Here is a 19,322-nt window from a genome sequence, read left to right as displayed (position 1 = left end):
AGTGACGCTGTAACGAGGCTACTCTTTGGCTGGAAAGGGGGCTTGGCTCCTCCCCCCGCGCCGCGGGGGCCAGCCCCCGGGAGCCCTTTTAATTGACACGGGGAGAGGGCGGGCGCACGCGGGCTTCTGGCCAATAGCGGTGAGAGAAGCACGGCGCCCTGCTCGCACTTCTATTGGCTGGCCTCCTTGCCTGTCAGCGCCGGGGCGGGCCGTTAGGGAAGGTGCCCACTTCCCACTGGCTACTTTTGCACGGAGGGCGGGGCGAGCCCAGCTCGGCTCTCATTGGCGGCCCGGGGGATGTGCTGCCGCCCCCCATTGGCGGAGCCGCGAGGTAGGAGGGGGGCAGCTGGGGCGGGCGCGGTGCCATTGGCGGAAGCCCGGCGGCGTCTACGCGTGCTACCGCCCCGCGCTGCCTAGCAACGAGAGCCGGCCTCCTACTGGCTGACGGGCGGACAGCGCCGCACTCCCATTGGACGAAACCCGGGCCCTTTGGGTCCGGCGCAGCCCCCAACCCCAAACCACGCCTCCCGTGTCCCCCGCCGCCCCCCCCCCCCGCGATCCCCCCACGCCGCCCCCCGTGCCCCCCCCCCGCCCCCCTCACAACCCCCCATACCCCCTCCCCGTGTCCCCCCACGCCCCCCCGACCCCCCAAAAGCAGCCGAGACCGGTGCAGGACAAGGGGCTTTATGGGGGGGGGGCGGGGGGCGGCGTGAAGGGGGGGGGCACGGGGCCCTCCCGGCCCCCCCGGCCCCCCCCGGGGGACAGCCACGGGGTCACCCCCTCCCGGGGGTCCCGGAGCCACGTAAAGTGCAGGGTTTGGGGGGGGGCCGGGGGGGTTCTGGCCTTTGGAGGGGTCCCTGGGGGGGGGGGGGGGGGGGGGGGGGGGGGGGAGCTTCGGTGCTGGGGGGGAGGGTCACAGCCCTTTGGGGGGGTCCCCAGGATGCCCTACTTCCTGGGGGGGGGCTGTCCCTGACCTCGGGGGGGGTCTCTGGGGTGCCCTAGTACCTGGCGGGGGAGTCCTGGGGGGGTCCATGACCTCGGGGGGGGGTGTCCCCAGGATGCCCTAGTACCTGGGGGGGGTGTACCAGCCCTCGGGGGGGGGGGGTCCCTGGGGTGCCCTAGTACCTGCGGGGGTCTTGGGGGGGTTCTCAGCCCTCAGGGGTCCCCCAGTATGCCCCAGTACCTGGGGGGGGTCCAAGGGGGACCCCTGACTTCAGCGCGGGGGGGGGGGGGATGTTTCTGGGGGGTCCTAGTACCTGGGGGGGTCCTGGGGAGGGTCCCTGCCCTCAGGGGGGTCCCAGCCCTTGGAGGGGTCCCAGCCCTTGGAGGGGTCCCCAGGATGCCCTAGTACCTGGGGGTCGTGGGGGGTCCCTGCCCTCGGGCAGGTGTCAGGATGCCCTCGTACCTGGGGGGGTCCCGAGGGGGGTCCCCGCCCTAAGGAGGGGTCCCTGGGATGCCCTAGTACCTGTGAGGGGGGTCCCATCCCTCGGGGGGGGGGGCACCCCGAGTCCGTCCAGCGAGTGGAGAGGCACGGGGGGGCCCTGGCAGTGAGGCAGCTTGGGGGGAGGTTGGGGGTGGGGGCATGCTCAAGCCCCCTCCTCAGAGGCGGCACAAGGGGCTGGGGGGTCCCCGGGGGGGCGCCCGCTTTCGGGGGGGGCCGGGCACACCACGTAGCGCCCGGGAGCCCCCTCGGGCAGGGGGGGCGCAGGGGGGGCGGGGGGATCCCCCCCATCCTTGCTCAGAGTGGGGGGGCCCCCAGCGGCACCCCCTTCCTCCATATTGACGTAGAGGGGGTCGGGGGGGCTGGGGGGGGGCAGCCCCCGTAGGGTGGCCCCCAGGACCCCCCCCAGCTCCTCAAAAGTCGGCCGGTCCCGGGGGTCCACGGCCCAGCACCGGCGCATCAGCTCGTACCTGGGGGGGGGAAGATGGGGACACCCCCAAAACGGCCGGGGATGGGTCAGGATCTCATGGGGCTTGAGGCACCCAGGGGGCTTTGAGGGGTCCCGGGGGGGGATTTTGGGGTCCCAGGGGCTTGGGGGGGGCCTCAAGGGGATTGGGGGGGGACTGGGAATGATTCAGGTCCCAGGGGCTGGGGTGGGGGTCCTGGGGGGGGGTCCAAGAGGCTCGAGGGCGGGGTTCAGAGGCACCCCAGGATCTCGGGGGGGGGGGGGGCTCGGGGGTGTGGGGGGACCCAAGGAGATCGGGGGGACTAGGGGTGATCAAGGTCCCAGGCCCTGGGGAGCTCGGGGGGGGGGGGTCCTTGGGGGGCTTTGAGTGGGTCCCAAGGGGATTGGGGGGACTGGAGGGGACTTTGGGGGTCCCAGGGGCTTAGTGGGTTTGGGGGGGATGTGTGGGGACGGTGGTAGGGTTCGGCGGGGTCCCAGGCGTGGTGGGGGGCACTCAGGGGTGCTGGGGGGCACAGGTGGTGGCCCTGGGGGACATGTGGGGGGTCTGGGGGGGATGGGAGGGGACTGGGTGGCCCTGGGGGGGATGTGGGGGGTCTGGGGGCGGGGTGGGATGGGACTGGGGGGGTGCTGGGGGACCCCCGGGGCTCCAGGGGTGCACTCACAGGTGGGGGGGGCAGAGGGGGCGGGCCCGCAGGCGGTGGCCCTGGGGGGGTGTGGGGGACATGTGGGGGGTCGGGGGGTGTGGGATGGGACTGGGGGGTGCTGGGGGACCCCTGGGGCTCCCGGGGTGCACTCACAGTGGGGGGGGCAGAGGGGGGGGGCCCGCAGGCGGTGGCCCTGCCGCAGGTAGTCGTAGACCTCGCTGTTCTCCCACCCCGGGGTAGGGGGTCTGGCCCCGCGTGGCGATCTCCCACATCGTCACCCCCAAAGGACCACTGCGGGGGGGGGGGGGGGCAAGGGGGGGGATCCACCTGCACCCCGGTACCCACCCGCACCCGCCCTGGGACCAGCCCTGCACCCCCAGTTACCCCTGATACCCCCCTGCACCCCCTGATCCCCCCCACCCTCACTGGGATCCCACCCGACCCCCTGATCCCCCCCAGGGTCCACTCACACCCCCAGGACCCCCCCACCCCCTGATACCCCCCAGGATCCCCCCCCACCCCCTGATCACCCCAGGATCCACTCACACCCCCCTGGGATCCCCCCAGGACCCCCTGATACCCCCCAGGGTCCACTCACACCCCCAGGACCCCCCCACCCCTTGATACCCCCCAGGATCCCCCCCCACCCCCTGATCCCCCAGGATCCACTCACACCCCCCTGGGATCCCCCCAGGACCCCCTGATACCCCCCAGGATCCCCCCACACTCCCTGATCCCCTACAGGATCCCCCCAAACCCCCTGGGATCCCCCCAGGACCCCCTGATCCCCCCCAGGATCCACTCACACCCCCCTGGGATCCCCCCAGGACCCCCTGATACCCCCCAGGATCCACTCACACCCCCAGAACCCCCCCAGACATCCCCCCAGACATCCCCCCCCCACAACACAGCCCCCTCCACAGCGGGATCCCCCAGACCCCCCGCAACGGGGATCCACTCTCACGCCCCCTCCCATTGGCCGGGAGCTGGGATCCCCCCAGATTCCCCCTCCCGTTGGCCGGGAGGTGGGGAGGGGGGCGCTGCCGGGGGGGTCTTGGGGTCTCACCACGTCGCTCTTGGTGGTGTAGACGCGGTCGGCCAGGCTCTCGAGGGCCACCCACTTGACAGGGACGGGGGCCACCCGGCCCTGCCGGTAGTACTGGCCCCCCCCCATCTGCTTGGAGAGCCCGAAATCCGCCACGCAGACGCGCAGGCGCTCGTCCAGCCTGGGGGGGCGCGGGGGTCACCCCCTCGCCCCCCTGCCCCGGCACCCCCCCGCCCCGGCACCCCATTGCCCCGGCACCCCCCTGCCCCGGCAACCCCCCACCCCGACACCCCATCACTGTCACCAGCCCAGCCCTACGGCCCTGGCCTATGACACCAGCCCAGCCCCTCCTCAGCCCCCTCCCCATGTCCCCCTCCTCAGCCCCCTCCCCATGTCCCCCTCCTCGGCCCCCTCCCCATGTCCCCCTCCTCGGTCCCCTCCCCTTGTCCCCCTCCTCGGCCCCCTCCCCATGTCCCCCTGCTCGTCCCCCTCCCCATGTCCCCCTCCTCGGCCCCCTCCCCATGTCCCCCTGCTCGTCCCCCTCCCCATGTCCCCCTCCTCGGCCCCCTCCCCATGTCCCCCTCCTCAGCCCCCTCCCCATGTCCCCCTCCTCGGCCCCCTCCCCATGTCCCCCTCCTCGGCCCCTTCCCCTTGTCCCCATCCCCAAGTCCTTGTCCCCATCCTCATCCCGGTCCCCTTCCTCACCTCCATCCTCATCCTGCCCTTGTCCCCACCCCTGTGTCCCCCACATCCCATGTCCCCCCCATCCCCTCATCCCCCCATATCCCCCATGTCCCCCCATCACCCCCCGTCCCCATATCCCCCATATCCCCCATATCCCCCATGTCCCCCCATCACCCCCCGTCCCCATATCCCCCATATCCCCCCATATCCCCCATGTCCCCCCATCACCCCCCTGTCCCCATATCCCCCATATCCCCCATATCCCCCATGTCCCCCCATCACCCCCTGTCCCCATATCCCCCATATCCCCCATGTCCCCCCATCAGCCCCTGTCCCCATATCCCCCCATATCCCCCATGTCCCCCCATCACCCTCCTGTCCCCATATCCCCCATATCCCCCATGTCCCCCCATCACCCCCCTGTCCCCATATCCCCCATGTCCCCCCATCAACCCCTGTCCCCATATCCCCCATATCCCCCATGTCCCCCCATCACCCCCCTGTCCCCATATCCCCCATATCCCCCATGTCCCCCCATCAGCCCCTGTCCCCATATCCCCCATATCCCCCATGTCCCCCCATCACCCCCCTGTCCCCATATCCCCCATGTCCCCCCATCAACCCCTGTCCCCATATCCCCCATATCCCCCCATCACCCCCCGTCCCCATATCCCCCATATCCCCCATGTCCCCCCATCACCCCCCAGTCCCCATATCCCCCCATCTCCCCCATGTCCCCCCATCACCCCCATGTCCCCCCATGTCCCCCATCACCCCCCTGTCCCCATATCCCCCCATATCCCCCCATCACCCCCATGTCCCCCCATGTCCCCCCATCACCCTCCTGTCCCCATATCCCCCATATCCCCCATGTCCCCCCATGTCCCCCCATCACCCCCCAGTCCCCATATCCCCCCATATCCCCCATGTCCCCCATCACCCCCATGTCCCCCCATGTCCCCCACCACCCCCCTGTCCCCATATCCCCCCATATCCCCCCATCACCCCCATGTCCCCCCATGTCCCCCATCACCCCCCTGTCCCCATATCCCCCCACATCCCCCCATCACCCCCATGTCCCCCCATGTCCCCCATCACCCCCCTGTCCCCACCACCCCCCGGACCCCCCGGTCCCCACATGCAGTTCCTGGCGGCCAGGTCCCGGTGCACGAAGTTCCTGCTGCTCAGGTAGGCCATCCCCGCCGCGATGTCGGCCATGAACCCCACCAGCCTCTGCGGCGGCAGCGCCTGGGGGGGGGTACCCCGCTCGACCCCACCCGCGGCCCGTCACGGGGCCCCCACCCTCCCCAGGGACCCCCGTGTCCCCCAGACCCCCCGCCTCCTTGGACCCCCAGAGGCCCCCACAAACAGCCCCTCCCAGACCGACCCGACCCCCCCCAAGCCCCCAAGACCCTCCTGAGACCCCCAGACCCCTCCAAGCCCCCCTAGACCCCCCCAACTCCTTGAGCCTTCTTGAACCCCAAGTCCCCTCGACCCCTCCAGACTCCCCCAGACTCTCTGAGCCCCCTTGAACCCCAAGTCCCCCCAAACCCCCAGACCCCTCCAGACTCCCTGAGCCCCCTTGAACCCCAAGTTCCCCCTACCTCCCAGACCCCTCCAAGCCTCTCCCACCCCCCAGACCCCCCAGAATCCTTGATCCCCCTCAAATCCCAGGTCCCCCCAACCCCACAGACCCCTCCAAGCCCCCAAGACCCCCCAGAATCCTTGATCCCCCTTGAACCCCAAGTCCCCTCTCAGACCCCCCCGACCCCTCCAAACCCATCCCGACCCCCCCAGTCCCCTCCAGACTCCCTGAGCGCCCTTGAACCCCCAGACCCCCTGAGCCTCCTTGAACCCCAAATCCCCCCGACCCCCCTGACCCCTCCAAGCCCCTCCCAACCCCCCAGACTCCTTGAGCCCCCTTGAACGCCAAGTTCCCCAGACACACCCCCAGACCATCAGCCTCCTCCAAGCCCCCCGAGCCAGCAGACCCCCAGCCCACTTGGAACCCTCCCAAACCCCCAGACCACCCTGAAGCCCCCCCTCCCTGAGCCCCCAAAGCCCCTCTGAGCCCCCCGGACCCCCGGCTGACCACGGGGCTGTCCCCCAGGCGGGAGTAGAGCAGGAAGCTGTGCAGGTCCCCGTGTTTCATGAAGGGCAGGATGACGACGGGCGCGGGGAGCCCCTCAGCACCCCAACTCTGCAAGCACACCCCTGCCCCGGGGGTCAGCGCTGCCCGCATGCCTGGGACCCCCCAGGACACCCCCAAAGGCACAGCAGACCCCAAATGGGGTGCAGACCCCAATGTAGCGGGGGGACACCTCAATCTGGCGTGCCGACCCCAATCTGGGGTGCAGACCCCAATCTGGGGTGCAGACCCTCACACAGGGTGCAGACCCTGATTGAGGTGCAGATCCGAATGTGGGGTTCAGACCCCTATTGGGGTAGACTATTGGGGTGCAGACCCTTATGGGGGTGCAGACCCTTATTGAGGTGCAGACTATTGGGGTGCAGACCCTTATGGGGGTGCAGACCCTTATTGAGGTGCAGACTATTGGGGTGCAGACCCTTATGGGGGTCCAGACCCCTATTGGGGTAGACTGTTGGGGTGCAGACCCCCATTGAGGTGCAGACTATTGGGGTGCAGACCCCTATGGGGGTTGCAGAGCCCAGCGCAAGGCCCCTCTCCTGAACCCTGTTGGATTTTGGGGGGTCTCGGCAGTGCCCCATCCCCATCAGGGTCCCGGGGGTCCCCCCTCCCCATGTGCTCCCAGCAGACGCCCATCCCCACAGGGGTCCCAGGTCTCCCCCCTCCCCATGTGCTCCCAGCAGTGCCCTGTCCCCACGGGGGTCCTGGCAGCCCCGCTGTTCCCACAGGGGTCCCAGCAGCCCCCCACTCCCCACGGGGGTCCCTGGAAGGGGTGGGGGGTCCCTCACCGATCAGCTTCATGACATTGGGGTGGTCGAACTCCTTCATGCAGACGGCCTCGCTGAGGAAGTCCTCCAGCTCCCCCCGGGTGCAGATGGCGACTGGGGGGGGGGTCGGGGGTCAGAGGGGGTCCTGGGGGGGTCTCGGGGGGTCCCAGGGGACCCAGGGGAGGGGGGCTGCGCTCACTCTTCATCGTCTTGACGGCCACTTTGAGGACGCAGTTGTCCTGGTTGAGCTGCCCCTCCATGACGGAACCGAACTCTCCTGGGGGAAACGGGGGAGGATTTGGGGGTGCCACGGTGGGGGGGAGGGGGGGAACCCCACTTTGGGGGTGCCCCACGGGGAGGGGGACCCCACCGGCACCCACCCTCGCCCAGGGTCTTGCCCAGCGCCACGCGGTGCCGGTCGACCATGACGTCCCGCAGCTTCTCCTTCAGCTCCTCGCTGATGCCCAGGCTGTTCACTGCGGGGACAGGGCGATGTCACCGTCACCGCTGCCACCGCCACCACCGCCACCACCACCGCCCCGGGGACTGTGGGGCCGCCCGGCGCCGCGACAGGCTCCCCCCGGCACGGGGAGGGGAATGGCACTGGGGATGGGTGCAGGGGGACTGGGGGGGGACGGGGTGCAGGGGGACATGGGGGCATTGGGACGTGGGGACACTGGGGTGTGGGGACATGGGGTGCAGGGGGACATGGGGGCATTGGGGTGTGGGGACATGGGGTGCAGGGGGACATGGGGGCATTGGGGTGTGGGGACATGGGGACATTGGGGTGTGGGGACATGGGGTGCAGGGGGACATGGGGACATTGGGGTGTGGGGACATGGGGGCATTGGGGTATGGGGACATGGGGGCATTGGGGTGTGGGGACATGGGGTGCAGGGGGACATGGGGGCATTGGGACGTGGGGACATGGGGTGCAGGGGGACATGGGGACATTGGGACGTGGGGACATGGGGTGCAGGGGGACATGGGGGCATTGGGACGTGGGGACATGGGGTGCAGGGGGACATGGGGACATTGGGGTGTGGGGACATGGGGGCATTGGGGTGTGGGGACATGGGGTGTGGGGACATGGGGGCATTGGGGTGTGGGGACATGGGGGCATGGTGCAGAGGGACAGGGGGACATGAGGACGTTGGGGTGTGGGGACCCGGGGACATGGTGCAGGGGGACATGGGGACACCGTGTGGGACATGGGGGACGCCGCGCAGGGGGACGGGAGGACAGGGGGTTTTGGGGGACGGGGGTTCACGGGCACATGGGGGATGCAGGGACGGACAGACGGGGTGCAGGGGGAGAGAGGGACAGGGGTACACTCACGCGTGGCCTCGGTGGTGCGGCGGCTGTAGGAGCTGCGCACGCGGTACTGCACCACCGGCTCCCCGCGGGGCGCGAAGACCTCCCTGGGGGGACACAGGCAGCTGCAGGGGGTCTGGGGTTGGGGGGGGTTATGGGGGTCCCCCGCGCCGGGGGGGAGGGGGGGTCCCGCTCACCCAAACCGCGTCTCCTTGCGCCGGCGCCGCGCAGCCAGGACACCCAGTGCCAGCGCCAGGCTGGCCAGCACGGCGAGAGCCAGCACCGCCAGCCACCAGCCCCGGGCCAGCCCCGGCGCCGGCAGCACTGCTGGGGTCAGCGGCACGTCACGGGGGCGGCACCTCCCACAGGCCCATCTTCATCCTCATCCTCATCCCATCCCATCCCCATCCCCATCCCCATCCCCATCCCATCCCCATCCCCACCCCCATCCCCATCCCCATCCCCATCCCCATCCCCATCCCATCCCCATCCCATCCCCATCCCATCCCATCCCATCCCATCCCATCCCCATCCCATCCCATCCCCATCCCCATCCCCATCCCCATCCCCATCCCCATCCCCATCCCCTCCCCATCCCCATCCCCATCCCCATCCCCACCCCCATCCCCATCCCCATCCCCATCCCATCCCCATCCCATCCCCATCCCATCCCCATCCCATCCCCATCCCCATCCCCATCCCCATCCCCATCCCCATCCCCATCCCCATCCCATCCCCATCCCCATCCCCATCCCATCCCATGCCCATCCCATCCCCATCCCCATCCCCATCCCATCCCATCCCCATCCCCATCCCATCCCATCCCATCCCCATCCCCATCCCCATCCCCATCCCCATCCCATCCCCATCCCCATCCCCATCCCATCCCCATCCCCATCCCATCCCCATCCCATCCCCATCCCCATCCCCATCCCATCCCCACCCCCATCCCCATCCCATCCCCATCCCCATCCCCATCCCCATCCCATCCCATCCCCATCCCCATCCCATCCCCATCCCCATCCCATCCCCATCCCCACCCCCATCCCCATCCCCATCCCCATCCCCATCCCCATCCCCATCCCATCCCCACCCCCATCCCCATCCCCATCCCCCCCCCCATCCCATCCCCATCCCCATCCCATCCCCATCCCATCCCCATCCCCACCCCCATCCCCATCCCACCCCCATCCCCATCCCCATCCCACCCCGTCCCCATCCCCATCCCCACCCCCATCCCCATCCCATCCCCACCCCCATCCCCATCCCACCCCCATCCCCATCCCCATCCCCATCCCATCCCATCCCCATCCCCATCCCATCCCCATCCCCATCCCCATCCCCATCCCATCCCATCCCCATCCCCATCCCCATCCCATCCCCACCCCCATCCCCATCCCACCCCCATCCCCATCCCCATCCCCATCCCATCCCCATCCCCATCCCCATCCCCATCCCATCCCCATCCCATCCCATCCCCAGCCCCATCCCCATCCCCATCCCCATCCCCATCCCCATCCCCATCCCCATCCCATCCCCATCCCCATCCCCATCCCATCCCATCCCCATCCCCATCCCACCCCCATCCCCATCCCCATCCCATCCCCATCCCATCCCCATCCCCATCCCATCCCATCCCCATCCCCATCCCCATCCCAATCCCCATCCCCATCCCATCCCCATCCCATCCCATCCCCATCCCATCCCATCCCCATCCCCACCCCCATCCCCATCCCAATCCCATCCCCATCCCCATCCCCACCCCCATCCCATCCCATCCCCATCCCCATCCCAATCCCCATCCCCATCCCATCCCCATCCCCACCCCCATCCCATCCCCATCCCATCCCATCCCATCCCCATCCCATCCCCATCCCACCCCCATCCCCATCCCCATCCCAATCCCCATCCCCATCCCATCCCCACCCCCATCCCATCCCCATCCCATCCCCATCCCATCCCCATCCCATCCCCATCCCCATCCCCATCCCCATCCCCATCCCCATCCCAATCCCCATCCCCATCCCATCCCCATCCCCACCCCCATCCCCATCCCAATCCCCATCCCCATCCCCATCCCCATCCCCCTCCCATCCCCATCCCCATCCCCATCCCATCCCCATCCCCATCCCATCCCCATCCCATCCCCACCCCCATCCCATCCCCATCCCATCCCCATCCCATCCCCATCCCATCCCCATCCCATCCCCATCCCCATCCCCAACCCATCCCCATCCCCATCCCCATCCCCATCCCATCCCATCCCATCCCCATCCCCATCCCCATCCCCATCCCATCCCATCCCATCCCCATCCCCACCCCCATCCCCATCCCCATCCCCATCCCCATCCCATCCCATCCCATCCCCATCCCCATCCCCATCCCATCCCATCCCCATCCCCATCCCCATCCCCATCCCCATCCCCAACCCATCCCCATCCCCATCCCATCCCCATCCCATCCCCATCCCATCCCCATCCCAGTCCCACCCGCCCCCTCCTCACCCGGCCTCGTCTCCAGCGGTGACTCTCCAGCTGTGGGGACATTGGGGACACGGGGACGTTGAGGGGGAAGATGGTGGGGGACAGGGATGAAGGCGATGGGGCGGGCGGGCAAGTGGGGCTCTGGGAACAGGGATGTGGGGTGCTGGGGACAGGGATGGTGGTGCGGGGGACAAGGATATGGGGGAGCTGGGAACGGGGATGTGGGGTGCTGGGGTCATGGGGGTGCTGGGGTGGGGACATGGGGGGGATGGGGACTTGGGGGGGATGGGGATGGGCACATGGGGGTGCTGGGGACAGGGTGATGCTGGGATGGGGACACGGGGGTGCTGGGGTCATGGGGGTGCTGGGGTCATGGGGGTGCTGGGGACAGGGGGGTGCTGGGGACAGGGGGGTGCTGGGACCCGGGGTGCTGGTGCGGGGGGCGGTCACTCACGGGCGAGCAGCAGGACGGGGGGGCTCCAGGGCCCGTCCCCCGCCCCCGTGTACGGGGCCACGCGCACCGACAGGTTCTGCACGGCCGGCGCCAGCTCCAGCGTCTTCTCCTGCACCAGCCCCACGTCCACCACCACCTGTGGGGCAGCAGGGCATGGGGGGCGTGGGGGGGTGGGAGGGATGGGGGAGCGTGGGGGGTGGGAGGGATGGGGATGGGGATGGGATGGGGATGGGATGGGGATGGGATGGGGATGGGATGGGGATGGGCATGGGGCGCAGGGGGGCATGGGGGGTGTGGGAGGGGTTTGGGTCGTGGGGGAATGGGGGGCATGGGGGACACAGGGGGCGTGGGGGGCATGGGGGACCTGGGGGCATGGGGGTGTGGGAGGCATGGGGGTGTGGGGGACATGGGGAACATGGGGGAGTGGGGGGCGTGGGGGTGTGGGGGCATGGGGGGCGTGGGAGGGTTGGGAGGCGTGGGGGGACATGGGGGGCATGGAGGGCCATAGGGGGCCATGGGGGCATGGGGGGGCAAAGGGGGGTGCGGGGGGTGCAATGGGGGCTGTGGGGGGGTGCAATGGGGGGCGCAATGGCGGGGCACAATGAGGGGTGCAATGGGGGGCTGCGATGGGGGTTGCAAGGGGTGCAATGGGAGGTAGCAATGGGGGGTGCTGGGCGTGCGGGGGTGCAATGGGGGGCGCAGTGGGGGACTCGCACCTCGGGGGCGTGGGCGCTGCGGTAGGCCAGCCGGTACCCCCGCAGCACCCCGTTCAGGCGCCCCCCGCGGCGCCGCCCACCGCACCCGCGCCCGGCTGCCGTCCCGCTCCGCCGTCACGTTCTCGGGGGGGGCCCCCGGTGCTGGGGGGGGGGGGGTGTCAGCTGGGGGTCCCAGGCGTCCGCATGCCCGGCCCCCCCACCCTCCGTGGGGATCCCAGACCGATGGGGACCCCACAGGGGGATCCCCTATGCCCCAGCCCCAGGAGGGGCCCAGCTGTGCATCCCCCCCACCCACACAGGGACCCCCCACGTTCAGCCCCCGAACCACACAGGGACCCCCATATCCTGTCCCCCCCACCCACACAGGAACCCCCACGTTCAGCCCCCGAACCACACAGGGACCCCCATATCCTGTCCCCCCCACTCACACAGGGACCCCCACGTTCAGCCCCCAAACCACACAGGGACCCCCATATCCTGTCCCCCCACCTGCACAGGGACCCCCACATCCAGCCCCCCACCCCCCCAGGGACCAAGCCCCCACCCACTCAGGGATGCCCACATCCAGCCCCCCAACCCCCAAGGACCCCCACATCCAGCCCCAACAACACCACAGCCACCCAGCCCCCCCACCCACACAGGGACCCTCACATCAGCCCCCCGCCCACACAGGGACCCCCACATCCAGCCCCCCGCCCCCCCCGAGGGACCAAGCCCCCCACCCACACAGGGATGCCCACATCTTGTCTGCCCACCCACACAGGGACCCCCAACATTGAGCCCCACCCCGGGACACCCACATCCACCCCCCCCACCCCCCAAGGACCCAGCCCCCCGTGCCCCCCCACCGTGCCCGCCCCAGCTCACCCCCCTCCAGCGTGGCCATGGGCACCCAGTGGGTCCAGGGCGAGGAGCTGCGGGTGCTGCGGCAGGAGACCCTCGCCCGGTAGGCAGCGAAGGGCCGGAGCCCCTCGATGCGGTGGGCGAAGGGGGGCACCGGCACCACCCGGTTGTAGAGCCCCCCCGGGGGGACACTGCTCAGGTCCTCGTCCTCACCCACCGCCTGCGGGGAGGCGTCATCGGGGACCCCCTAACCCGGCCCCGTGGGCACCCCGACCTCAGGGGACCCCTGACCCTGAGGATGCCCCCACTGGGGTCACCATGACCTTGGGGACATCCCTGACCCCGAGGAAGCCCCCACTGGGGACACCCCTGACCTTGGGGACACCCTGACCTTGGGGACACCCTGACCCCAAGGATGCCCCCACTGGGGACACCCCTGACCTTGGGGATACCCCTGACCCCAAGGATGCCCCCACTGGGGACACCCCTGTCCTTGGGGACACCCCTGACCCTGAGGATGCCCCCACTGGGGTCACCCCTGACCTTGGGGACACCCTGGCCTTGGGGACACCCTGACCTCAGGGACACCCCTGACCCCGAGGAAGCCCCCACTGGGGACACCCCTGACCTTGGGGACACCCCTGACCTTGGGGACACCCCAATGGAGAGGTCCCCGGCCACCCCCAACCCCACAGACATCTCCCCGTGCACCCCCCATGCACCCCTGGGGCAAATCCCCCCCCCGCCGGCCCCCCATGCCCTCCATGTCCCCATATCCCCCCCCGCCCTCCAGTGTCCCCCATGCCCCATATGTCACTCTGCTTCCTGTACCCCCCATGTCGCCATACCCCCCCCCCGCCCCCCACATCCCCCCTGCCCCCCCATGCCCCATATATCCCTATGCCTCCCGTACCCCCCAGCCCCCCCATACCCCCTGTGCCCCCCATGCCCCCCCATACCTGGACGGTGCAGAGGCGCAGGGGGGTCTCCCCGCTGGCCCCCGGTTCCCACGCCACCTCCAGCCACCGCGGCCCCCGCTTCACCAGCTCCAGCTTTCGGGGGCGCTGGGGCACCACTTTTTTTTTTGGGGGGGTGGGGGAAGAGGGGGTGAGCAGGACCACCCCCCCAGCCCCCCAAGACGCCCCCCCGCCCCCAGCTGCCGTGCCCCCCACTCACCGGTGATGGTGGCGGTGCGGGAGGTGGCGACGCCGCGGGCGTTGTGGGCTTCGCAGGCGAAGGAGCTGCTGTGGTTCAGGCCTGGGGGGGGGGTATTTGGGGGGGGTGTTGGGGGGGGGTTAGGGGGGCCCCCTCCCCAGAACAGCCGTGGGGGGCACAAGGGGTGTGTGTAGGGGGGGGTGAGGGGGTGCAGGTGCATGGAGGGGGAGGTGCAGGTGCAGGGAGGAGGATGGGACTCCCCCGGATGAGGCAGCCTGTGGCCCCCATGGGGTGCAGCCCCCCACCCCCCCCACCCCGGCCCCCCACCCCCCCCCCCACCTCCCCAGCGGGGGTTGGGGGGCTGCCAGGACGCCTGGGTCCCCCGAGTGACTCACGGTGGCGTCACCTCCGGCCACCCGCTGCCCCCCCCCCACCCCCCACCCCCCCGGGCTGAGTCACCCCGGACGGGGCTGCCCGCCCCCCCTCCCCTGGCATAGCTGCGCGGGAACGGCCAACCCCTCCCACCCCCCCCCGAGTCCCCCAAACCCCGGGTCTTGCCCCGCTGTCACCCCCAAACACCACTGCACCCTGAGCCCCCCAATGCTCCCCAGCCCCCCAGCGCACCCCAATGTCCCCCAACACCCCCAACGGTGCCCCCCAATGTCCTTGGTGCCCCCCAATGTCCCCCTTGCCCCCCACCCCCCCGTTGCCCCCCAATGTCCCCAATGCCCCTCAGCATCCTTGGTGTCCCCCAATGTCCCCCTTGGCCCCCCCCCATTGCCCCCCAACGTCCGCGGTGCCCCCCAATGTCCCCCTTGCCCCCCCCGTTGCCCCCCAATGTCCCCCTTGCCCCCCACCCCCACCGTTGCCCCCCAATGTCCCCAATGCCCCTCAGTATCCTTGGTGTCCCCCAATGTCCCCCTTGGCCCCCCCCCATTGCCCCCCAATGTCCGCAGTGCCCCCCAATGTCCCCCTTGCCCCCCCCCGTTGCCCCCCAATGTCCGCGGTGCCCCCCAATGTCCCCAATGCCCGTCAATGACCCCCAATGCCCTCATTGCCCCCCACCCCCCCCAGTGCCCCCCAATGTCCACGGTGCCCCCAATGTCCCCGTTGCCCCCCAACCCCCTAGTGCCCCCCAACGCCTCCGGTGCCCCCCTCCCCGCCGGTGCCCCCCCGGTGCGGCCCGGCCCCTCTCACCCAGGACCAGCAGCGTGGAGGGGGCGCTGGCCAGGGGGTCCAGCAGGGAATTGAGGGGGGCCCCATCCCGCAGCCAGAGCAGGCGCACGGGTTCGGGGGGGCCCTGGGCGCTGCAGCTGAGGTTGAAGGGGGTGTCGACCCCCACCTCCAGGTCCTGCGGCTCCTCCAGGAAGAAGGGCAGCCCTGGGGGATGGGCGGGGAGAGGGGGGTGGGTCAGCAGGGTGCCGGGGGTCCCGAGGGGTGCCCCCCACCCGTGGGTGCTGCCTCTCACCCGCCAGCTCCAGGTGAGCCTCGGTGGAGAGGAGCTGCTCCCCGCCGGCACGCGCCCAGCACCGGTAGCGTCCCGCGTCCGAGGGCTGCACGGCCGGGATGCTGCGGGACACGGCACCGTGGGGCACCCCACGGCATGGGGCGGCACGGCACCGTGGGGCACCCCATGGCACGGGGCGGCATGGCACCGTGAGGTACCCCACGGCACGGGGCGGCACGGCGCGGGGCACCCCACGGCACGGGGCGGCACGGCACGGGGAGACACGGCACGGGGCGACATGGGGTGACACGGTATGGGGAGACACGGGGCAACACGGCACGGGACAGGGCGACATGGGGTGACACGGCATGGGGAGACACGGCACGGGACGGGGCGACACGGGGTGACACGGCCCGGGGAGACACGGAGCAACATGGCACAGCATGGGGTGACACGGGGAGACACAGCATGCGTCATGGCACAGGACAGGGTGACACAGGATGACACGGCACAGGGCGACACGGGGTGACACGGCCCGGGGAGACACGGGGCAATGCAGCACAGCACAGGGTGACACGGGGAGACACGGCATGGGGAGACACGGGGTGACAATGGGAGACACAGCATGGGGAGACACGGGGTGACATGGCACAGCGTGGGGTGACACGGGGAGACACGGCACAGCACAGGGTGACATGGCATGGGGAGACACAGCACGGCACGGGGAGACACGGCACGGGGCGACACGGTGCGGCATGGGGTGACACGGGGCAGCATGGTACAGCACCAAGCGACACTGGCAACACGGCACAGCACCGGTGACATGGGGCAACACGGCACGGCATGGGGTGACACGTTACGGGGCGACACGGCACGGGGCAACGTGGCACAGCACGTGGAGACATGGCATGGCATGGGGTGACATGGCACGGGGCAGCATGGCATGGCACGGCATGGCACCGGGTGACACGGCATGGGGCAGCACGGGGCAACACGGCACGGGGCGACACCGGCACGGGGCAACATGGCACGGGGCAACATGGCACAGGGCAACACACCATGGGGCAACACGGCATGGGGCAACACGGCATGGCACAGCACCGGGTGACATGGCATGGGGCAGCACGGGGCAATACGGCATGGGGCAACACGGCATGGGGCGACACCGGCACGGGGCAACATGGCATGGGGCAACACACCATGGGGCAACATGGCATGGCACGGGGCAACATGGCACGGCATGGGGCAACACGGCATGGGGCAACACGGCATGGGGCAACACGGCATGGCATGGGGCAACACGGCATGGGGCAACATGGGGCAACATGGCACGGCATGGGGCAACATGGCATGGGGCAACACGGCATGGGGCAACATGGGGCAACATGGGGCAACACGGCATGGGGCAACATGGCATGGCATGGGGCAACACGGCATGGGGCAACATGGGGCAACATGGGGCAACATGGCACGGCATGGGGCAACATGGCATGGGGCAACACGGCATGGGGCAACATGGCACGGCATGGGGCAACACAGCATGGGGCAACATGGCACGGGGCAACATGGCACGGGGCAACACGGCACGGCATGGGGCAACATGGCATGGGGCAACATGGCACAGCACGGGGCAACACGGCATGGGGCAACACGGGGCAACATGGGGCAACATGGCACGGCATGGGGCAACACGGCACGGGGCAACGCGGCACGGGGCCATACGACACGGCATGTCATGGCGCAGCAGGGGACGGCGCGAGGCGGCCCCACGGCCCCACGGCCCACCTGAGCTGGCTGGTGCCCAGCCACACGTCCTCGCTGAGCGGCACCTGGGCCTGGTCGCTGTCGGCCAGCTCCAGTGGGTGCCCGTCCCGCCACCAGCCCATCTCGGGGGGCTCACCGGCCCCCCGCACCCGGCACCGCAGCCGCACCGTCTTGCCCAGCGAGGACGTGATGTTGGAGGGGTTCTCCAGGAATGACAGGGCTGGGGGGAGACGGGGGGGGGGACCTCAGCGGGGGTCCCACATGACCCCCACCACTACCTGGGGCCCCCCCTTGCCTTCTGGGACCCCCCACAGCCCCCCAAGATCCCTACTGCCACCTGGGACCCCCACTGCCCCACCACCACCCTCTGGGACCCCCACTGCCCTCCAGTATCCCCCCAGAGACCCCCCCCGCCCTTTGGGAGCCCACCACTACCTCCTGGGACCCCCACTGTCCCGGGACCCCCACCGTCCTCTGGGACACCCCCACACACCCTGGAACCCTCCCCTGAGACCCCCTCCCACCCTCCAGGACGCCCCTCACCCCCCGGGGCCCCCGCTGCCCTCTGGGACCCCCACATTCCCCCCAAGATCCCCACCGCCTCCTGGGACCCCCACTGGACCCCCCCCCGGCCCTCTGGGAGCCCCACTGCCCACCCAGGACCCCCAATGCCCCCTGGGACCCCCACCGCCCCCCAGGATCCCCACTGCCCCTGGGACCCCCACCATCCTCTGGGACCCTTCCCACCCCCTGGAAACACCCCACCCTCCCGAGACCCTCTCTGCCCTCTGGGACCCCCACCGCTCCCCGGGACCCCCCTCCCTGCCCTCCGGGCCCCCCTGCTCTTCCTGGGCCCCCCCTGCTCCCACCCGGGGCCGGCTCCCCCCCAAGTGCCCGGGTAAGGGGGGGGGGGCATCGTGCCCCCCAACAGGACTTTTGGAGTGGGGGAACCATCCCGGACACCTGGGTCCCCCGGGGTGGGGGGGTGGGGGGGCCGCGGCGGGCGTGGGAAGGGAAGTGGGGGGTCACGGCCCCGCAGCGGGGCCCCCCCGCTCCCCCGGGAGCCTTCAGGCATCCCCGGCATCTGCCCCCCCCCCCCCCCTTCCCGGGTCCCGGCGGGGGGTGGGGGGGGGTCCGGGGGGGCTCCGGCCGTGGTCACCGCACCCCCCACCCCCCCCCCACCCCCCCCCCCCCGCCATAACCAGCCCCAGATGTCTGGCCGGGACAGCGGGGACGGGCGGTGGCCCCGGGGCGGGGGGGGGGGACGGGACACAGCGTCCCCCCCACCCTCCTCTGCTTCGGAGGGGGGGGCTCCGCTATGGGGCGGGGGGGGGGGGGAGATGGGGCGGCCCCGGAGCATCCCCCAGGGGAAACTGAGGCATAGCGGGGACCCCCAGGGGACCCTCCCCCCCAAAGGGACCCTCCCCCCCCAAAAAGTCCCCCTCGAAAGGACCCTCCTGCGGCGCCCCCCTCCCCAAAAGGACCCCCCCTCCAAAAGAACCCATCCGAAAAGGGGGCGCCCCCCAAACCGGCCTCTCCACACACACCACACCCCCCAAAAGCTCTTCTCCCCCCGCCTCTCCCCCCCGCGCCCCCCCGCCCCGCCAGCGCGCCCGCCACCCCCACCCCCCCCCCCGCAGCCCTGAGGGGTGTCCCCCGCCCCCCAGGGACCCCCCGCCCCCCCCCCCCCGGGACCCCCACTCACCGGGCGGGGCCGGTCCCGAGCCCAGGGCGGCGGCCACCAGCAGCACCAGTAACACCGGGCTGAGCCCCCCCATCGCCCCCCCACCGGCACCGGCACCGGGAGCGGGACCCACCGCGACCCCCCGGGACCCCCCGGACCCACCGGGAGGGGCTCGGAGCCACGGGCTGCGCCCCGCGGTGCCGGGACGGGCAGGGGTTAAGGGGGAGGGGGAGGAGGAGGAGGAGGAGGAGGAGGAGGAGGAAGGA

At 71.0% G+C, this 19,322-nt stretch overlaps 1 protein-coding gene across 1 annotated transcript; it reads right to left on the bottom strand.

The window, feature by feature from the left end:
- Positions 1-1,534: 1,534 nt before the first annotated feature.
- AXL (AXL receptor tyrosine kinase) lies at positions 1,535-19,322 on the bottom strand. The gene is given in 23 exon segments (XM_064440060.1): positions 1,535-1,904; positions 2,679-2,777; positions 2,779-2,832; positions 2,834-2,842; positions 3,618-3,777; positions 5,419-5,528; positions 6,373-6,494; positions 7,218-7,310; positions 7,396-7,473; positions 7,577-7,672; positions 8,535-8,617; positions 8,708-8,837; positions 11,015-11,044; positions 11,448-11,583; positions 12,164-12,220; positions 12,222-12,304; positions 13,031-13,226; positions 13,966-14,081; positions 14,183-14,263; positions 15,359-15,541; positions 15,630-15,730; positions 17,394-17,592; positions 19,078-19,322. Coding segments are annotated over 23 exon segments (2,607 nt in total). The 5' UTR covers positions 19,151-19,322; the 3' UTR covers positions 1,535-1,586.

Source organism: Phalacrocorax carbo, unplaced genomic scaffold (assembly GCF_963921805.1).
Source record: "Phalacrocorax carbo unplaced genomic scaffold, bPhaCar2.1 SCAFFOLD_32, whole genome shotgun sequence".
Classification (NCBI taxonomy): Eukaryota; Metazoa; Chordata; class Aves; order Suliformes; family Phalacrocoracidae; genus Phalacrocorax; species Phalacrocorax carbo.
Note: the sequence above shows the minus strand (reverse complement) of the source record. Positions and strands in the feature narration are given on the sequence as shown.